The sequence below is a fragment of the Oncorhynchus tshawytscha genome, unplaced genomic scaffold (assembly GCF_018296145.1).
Source record: "Oncorhynchus tshawytscha isolate Ot180627B unplaced genomic scaffold, Otsh_v2.0 Un_contig_219_pilon_pilon, whole genome shotgun sequence".
Classification (NCBI taxonomy): domain Eukaryota; kingdom Metazoa; phylum Chordata; class Actinopteri; order Salmoniformes; family Salmonidae; genus Oncorhynchus; species Oncorhynchus tshawytscha.
This window is the reverse complement of record NW_024609261.1, coordinates 107,884-115,000: the sequence shown is the minus strand read 5'-3', so window position 1 is coordinate 115,000 and position 7,117 is coordinate 107,884. Positions and strand designations below refer to the sequence as shown.

At 46.2% G+C, this 7,117-nt stretch overlaps 1 protein-coding gene across 1 annotated transcript in view; it reads right to left on the bottom strand.

The window, feature by feature from the left end:
- The window catches only part of setd2 (SET domain containing 2, histone lysine methyltransferase), a 45,079-nt gene that overhangs the window by 1,177 nt on the left and 36,785 nt on the right, over positions 1-7,117 (bottom strand). The window contains 3 exon segments of the mRNA XM_042314667.1: positions 1-1,019; positions 1,990-2,091; positions 3,349-3,423. The exon segment at positions 1-1,019 is cut by the window's left edge and continues 1,177 nt beyond it. Of these exon segments, the coding sequence (XP_042170601.1) occupies positions 858-1,019; positions 1,990-2,091; positions 3,349-3,423 (339 nt within the window). The 3' untranslated portion in view covers positions 1-857.

The following is a 7,117-nucleotide window of genomic DNA, read 5'->3' as shown; positions in this document are numbered from 1 at the left end:
GAACCCAGCCTCCATCAGGCATTCATATAACAACAGAGGCTCCGGAGGATTGTGGTCTGAAGGCAGGGAGGGCACCAGATACCCTAGTCGAGTCAATGGCTGGCTTGGGGGTGTGGCGGGCGGGCGCACCAGGGGAAAGCCAGTCATATGGACAAACAGCGATTTTGTCTTTCTTTACACAGATCCATTTTGACCGGTTAATTGCCACTGCTGGACTTCATACAGCAACATCCCAACAGTGGAAAAACATTGAAGAGCAATTTAAAATGGTATGTCTGACTCTTTCATGAATCCTTTTCAGACAGGGGAGGAAGAGTTCTAGAGAGAATATGTAGATAAGATTTGAAAACATTGTTAGTTAGGTAAGAAAGTTAAACTGGAAAAAAAATGTAGAAAGCTAACATGATAGTGACACTATAGGTCAATGTAGCACCCCTCTCTGGGTCTGAGTGCCAAACAGCACCCTATTCCCTACATAGGGCACAGAGAATAGGGTGCTAGTTGAGACGCAGCCTAGGTGTCGCACACTTCTCTGTGGACACTTCACCTGGAGCCTCCGCCCCTTGGGAGACACCTCCCTCCTCGTCATGATTCTCATCCCCCTCCCACTAGTCCCCTCCCATTAGTCAGTGGGCCCGGCGGCAAGCCTTCAAGGCATCAGTTTAAGACACAGTCTTAGTCAACATAAATATGTGTCTGGAGTGATCCCACCTCCACAGTTCAGTTTCCCAGCGTGACTTGACTTTAATCTGGGTTTCAGTGTGTCTCCTTTCACCGTTTGTGGGCCCCAAACAACTGTAGCCTAATCATATTTTCAAGTCTTGATCCCCGTTCTGTTCCTCCAGTCAGACGCAGTGTTAGTCCAGCTCAGTGTCCTCTTTGGGCCGGTAGATGTTGCCGAACTTCTGCATGTATTTCTTGATGTACTCCTTGGTCTTGTGCTTGACGTTCTCGTTGCACTCCAGGTCCTCTGGGTTCTTACAGGACTTCAGCTCCTTGTTCATCACGCCGTGAGTTAGCTGGAGGAATAGAAAGGGGGAGACAAGGAAGATGTTTCTCCTGACAACAACATCGGTAATGGGTAACTTTCCCATAATTCCCAAGTTTTCTAGAATCCTGGTTTGAGGATTCAGGATCTTCTGCTAATTCCGTCCTGATTCCATGAATCTTCCAAACATGATTTCTGGAAAACCTGGAAAGTTATGGGAATTTTACAACCCTGCAACAACAAAAGTGAAACTAGCTCCATCAAAAGGAAGAATGGAGGTTAGGTAACACTGTGAAGAGATGAGGCTTTCATTCTGACGGATCCATTTCATGAGCTTTGTTCTCCTCCTAAAAATGTAGACAGTCAAATGTCAGGGCTGCGTCCCCAAAAATCTCAGCTTTCTATATAAAACGAGTCAATCCAAAACGTTAGCAAGCGCTCTAGTTTTTAAGAGGTTCTGCTTTAAGGGTTTGTTCTGCACGGTAATTAAATAAAAATGTGAACATGCCAGTTTACTTGGCCTCTCTTTTGTTTATTGTGACCATGTGCTCAAGAGTAGTAGAGTGTCCAAATGGCACTCCATTTAAACAAGTCCCCACCGAGTTGTGGTTGTCAACCCAGAGAAACACTCAAAACTACTTGAGGGGAAAAAAACAGAGCTTTATGCCCTTTGAAAAAAAGAATGCAGGCTGAGCACAGAGAGAGAGAGAATGTCCCAAATGGCACCATTTTCAATACATAGTGCACTACTTTGGAATAGGGTGCCATTTGGGATACAAGCAGAAGCTGTGGGAGCTGAAGGTTCAGGCGTTTAGTTCTGGTCTGGGGGAAGAGCTTTAGTGAGATGTGAAGGGGAAAACCTTTATCCTTTGAAGTTAATTGCTATCCAGGACTTTAATTCAATACTCTGACTGTTGGGAGAGGTTCATGTTTTGGATGGTTTGAGACAATAAAATACAAATACCCAAATTATTGCTTTCCACACACAACCCCCCCCCTACCTTTCTGGCAAGGTGTTTGAAATCCTCGGTGTTGACAATGCGTCCCAGTTTGCAGTCTGGTTTCCGGAACGGATTCAAGCAGGTCACAATGAACTGTGACATCTAAACACAGGAAATAGGAGGTTAAATCGATCGTGTAGAGATGACATTCATTACATTTCAGTCATTTAACAGACACTCTTATCCAGAGCCACTTACAAGTCCATTCATCTGAAGATAGCTAGGTGGGACCACCACGTATCTCAGTCATAGTCAGATGGGCTTGACATTAACTTGTAACTTTTCTATCCACTTGTCAAATGTGGCTTTGATTAAAAAAATATATATACATCTCACAAATACATAATTGAAAGACCACTTGTGCCTGTCAACGTAGAACTACTATAATTATACTCCGATAAGCTCTGCAGAGACCGGTAGGACAGAGAGTAAAACATTGCATCCCGGGGACACTTTCCATCCCTTTCGGATCGGAGTAGCCTAATTGTTTGATATTGTTATTTTTTAATTTTTTTACTTGTCCATTCAGACAACTTAAAGGTGTCGAAAGCGTTCCACAGGGATGCTGGCCCATGTTGACTCCAATGCTTCCCACAGTTGTGTCAAGTTGGCTGGATATCCTGGATATCACCATGTGCAATGCCAAGCGTCATTTGGAGTGATGAATCACAATTCACCATCTGGCAGTCCGACAGAAGAATCTGTGTTTGGCGGATGCCAGGAGAACACTACCTGTCCCACCCAATGCATAGTGCCAACTGTAAAGTTTGGTGGATGAGGAATAATAGTCTGGGTCTGTTATTCATGGTTTGGACTAGATCTCTTAGTTCCAGTGAAGGGAAACTTTAACACTATAGCATACAATGACATTCTAGACAATTCTGTGTTTCCAACTTTGTGGCAAGTTTGGGGAAGGCCCTTTCCTGTTTCAGCAGGACAAATGCCCCGTGCACAAAGCGAGGTCCATACAGAAATTATTTGTCAAGATCGTTGTGGAAGAACTTGACTTTCCTGCACAGAGCCCTGACCTCAACCCCATCCAACACCTTTGGGATGAATTTTAACCCCAACTGCGAGCCAGGCCTAATCGCCCAACATCCGTGCCCGACCTCACTAATGCTCTTGGCTGAATGGACGCAAGTCCCTGCAGCAATGTTCCAACATCTAGTGGAAAGCCTTCTCAGAAGAGTGGAGGCTGATATAGCAGCAAAGGGGTACACCAACTCCATATTAATGCCCATGATTTTGGAATGAGATGTTCGATGAGCAGGTATCCACATACTGTTGGCCATGTGTAGTTGAGGAGGAGGTGAGGAGAGGAGGAATCACAGGAAGACTGAGATATGGACGTTGACTCACCTCTTTCCGGAACGTCTCCTTGCTCCTCTTGGCCAGCTCACTGGATGTGTCTGCCTCTGCTGTCTTAGTAGAGAACTGTGGAAACACACACACACACACACACACACACACACGAGAGAGAGTGGTCAGGGAACCTGTCAGTCTATAGAACAGTCACGTTTCGTTTGACTAGCTTGGTTCGGCCGTGGATTCATCTAAACGGTCGCCTAGCAGTCTGTCTGGGTTATAGCTACTGTCATTTTCTCAGCTGTGGCAGACAGCAGCAGGCGGCAGCCATTTCTTGGAGCTAAAAAGGCCCAGATCAAAGGAAGTGAGGCTGTATCAGCCACATGGATGAAACATGGCAGGTGTGGAGCCGAGGCCCTGGACTTCAAGGCCAGTGGGGAAGGCAGGCAGGCCACACCTGGTCACCAGCCCCCTCCAACAGGAAAGGAGGGAGCTACACAAAGCAGGGATATCCTGCCAGGATAAAGGCAGGGCTCCCTCTCCGGCTAACAGTACCCACCCTACTCAGCCCCAGAGACAGGCAGAGACAGTTGATGCCCCCAGAGACAGGCAGTAGACAGTTGATGCCCCCCCCAGAGACAGGCAGTAGACAGTTGATGGGCCCCCAGAAACAGGCAGTAGACAGTTGATGCCCGCCCGCCCGCCCGCCCCCCCCCAGAGACAGGCAGTAGACAGTTGATGCCCCCCCCAGAGACAGGCAGTAGACAGTTGATGGCCCCCCAGAGACAGGCAGTAGACAGTTGATGCCCCCCTCCCCCGGAGACAGGTAGTAGACAGTTGATGCCCCCCAGAGACAGGTAGTAGACAGTTGATGCCCCCCCAGAGACAGGTAGTAGACAGTTGATGCCGCCCCCCCAGAGACAGGCAGTAGACAGTTGATGCCCCCCAGAGACAGGCAGTAGACAGTAGACCCCCCATGCACCAAACCAAGGTGGTGAGGATCAAAGGGAACCACAATAGATTCACACACAGTTCTCCTTCGTGCTTCCTGAGGGGTGGTGTGCCCACGGAGCGTACCAGGGAGAAGCATTCAGACTGATGAGAACACTTTATGAGCCAGTGTTTAACCTAGATTATTTTTCAGGTGGGATGCAAAGCCCTCTAACCAAAACACCAAATTATTATCAGGGGTCAACAGAGCTAAGGAAAATAACATTTAAGTGGTGTCAGAAACTCAGTGGTTATCATTTCAGGTCCTGGTCAGTAGAGACAGACAGAGACCGAGAGAGACACAGGCACCACTATCAAGACATGTTGGAAATGGTCCTTGAGCTCATTGCTTTTATTGGCCAACGACATCCCATCGTAAAGAGAGAGAGACATGGAGACATCCCATCGTAAAGAAAGAGAGAGAGAGATGGAGACATCCCATTGTAGAGAGAGAGATGGAGACATCCCATCGTAGAGAGAGATGGAGACATCCCATTGTAGAGAGGAGAGATGGAGACATCCCATTGTAGAGAGGAGAGATGGAGACATCCCATTGTAGAGAGAAGAGATGGAGAGAGAGAGGAGAGATGGAGACATCCCATTGTAGAGAGGAGAGATGAGACATCCCATTGTAGAGACATCCCATTGTAGAGAGAGAGATGGAGACATCCCATTGTAGAGAGGAGAGATGGAGACATCCCATTGTAGAGAGGAGAGATGGAGACATCCCATCGTAGAGAGAGAGAGATGGAGACATCCCATCGTAAAGAAAGAGAGAGAGATGGAGACATCCCATTGTAGAGAGAGAGCGAGAGATGGAGACATCCCATCGTAAAGAGAGAGAGACATGGAGACATCCCATCGTAAAGAGAGAGACATGGAGACATCCCATCGTAAAGAAAGAGAGAGAGAGATGGAGACATCCCATCGTAAAGAAGAGAGAGAGATGGAGACATCCCATCGTAAATCCCATCGAAAGAGAGAGAGATGGAGACATCCCATCCATCCCATCGTAAAGAAGAGAGAGATGGAGACATCCCATCGTAAAGAAAGAGAGAGAGAGAGAGAGATGGAGACATCCCATCGTAAAGAAAGAGAGAGAGAGAGATGGAGACATCCCATCGTAAAGAGAGAGAGAGAGGAGACATCCCATCGTAAAGAAAGAGAGAGAGAGAGAGAGAGAGAGATGGAGACATCTCATCGTAAAGAAAGAGAGAGAGAGAGAGAGAGAGAGATGGAGAGAGAGAGAGAGAGAGAGATGGAGACATCCCATCGTAAAGAAAGAGAGAGAGAGAGAGAGAGAGACATCCCATCGTAAAGAAAGAGAAAGAGAGAGAGAGGAGACATCCCATTGTAAAGAAAGAGAGAGAGAGATGGAGACATCCCATCGTAAAGAAAGAGAGAGAGAGAGAGAGATGGAGACATCCCATCGTAAAGAAAGAGAGAGAGAGAGAGAGAAAGAGAGAGAGAGAGATGGAGACATCCCATTGTAAAAGAAAGAGAGAGAGAGATCCCATGTAGAGAGAGAGAGAGAGAGAGAGAGACATCCCATTGTAGAGAAAGAGAGAGAGAGAGAGACATCCCATTGTAGAGAAAGAGAGAGAGAGAGAGAGATCCCATCGTAAAGAAAGAGAGAGAGAGAGACATCCCATTGTAGAGAAAGAGAGAGAGAGAGAGACATCCCATTGTAAAGAAAGAGAGAGAGAGAGACATCCCATTGTAAAGAAAGAGAGAGAGAGAGAGACATCCCATTGTAAAGAAAGACATCATCCATTGTAAAGAAAGAGAGAGAGAGAGAGACATCCCATTGTAAAGAAAGAGAGAGAGAGAGAGACATCCATTGTAAAGAAAGAGAGAGAGAGAGAGACATCCCATTGTAAAGAAAGAGAGAGAGAGAGGAGACATCCCATTGTAAAGAAAGAGAGAGAGAGAGAGACATCCCATTGTAAAGAAAGAGAGAGAGAGAGAGACATCCCATTGTAAAGAAAGAGAGAGAGAGAGAGACATCCCATTGTAAAGAAAGAGAGAGAGAGAGAGACATCCCATTGTAAAGAAAGAGAGAGAGAGAGGAGACATCCCATTGTAAAGAAAGAGAGAGAGAGAGAGACATCCCATTGTAAAGAAAGAGAGAGAGAGAGGAGACATCCCATTGTAAAGAGAGAGAGAGACATCCCATTGTAGAAAGAGAGAGAGGAGACATCCCATTGTAAGAAAGAGAGAGAGAGAGAGACATCCCATTGTAGAGAAAGAGAGAGAGAGAGAGACATCCCATTGTAAAGAAAGAGAGAGAGAGAGAGACATCCCATTGTAAAGAAAGAGAGAGAGAGAGAGACATCCCATTGTAAAGAAAGAGAGAGAGAGAGAGACATCCCATTGTAAGAAAGAGAGAGAGAGAGAGACATCCCATTGTAAAGAAAGAGAGAGAGAGAGAGACATCCCATTGTAAAAAGAAAGAGAGAGAGACATCCCATTGTAGAGAGACATCCCATTGTAAAGAAAGAGAGAGAGAGAGGAGACATCCCATCGTAAAGAAAGAGAGAGAGAGAGAGACATCCATCCCATTGTAGAGAAAGAGAGAGAGAGAGAGACATCCCATTGTAAAAGAAAGAGAGAGACATCCCATTGTAGAAAGAGAGAGAGAGAGAGACATCCCATCGTAAAGAAAGAGAGAGAGAGAGACATCCCATTGTAGAGAAAGAGAGAGAGAGAGAGACATCCCATCGTAAAGAAAGAGAGAGAGAGAGAGACATCCCATCGTAAAAAGAAGAGAGAGAGAGAGAGACATCCCATTGTAAGAAAGAGAGAGAGAGAGACATCCCATTGTAGAGAAGAG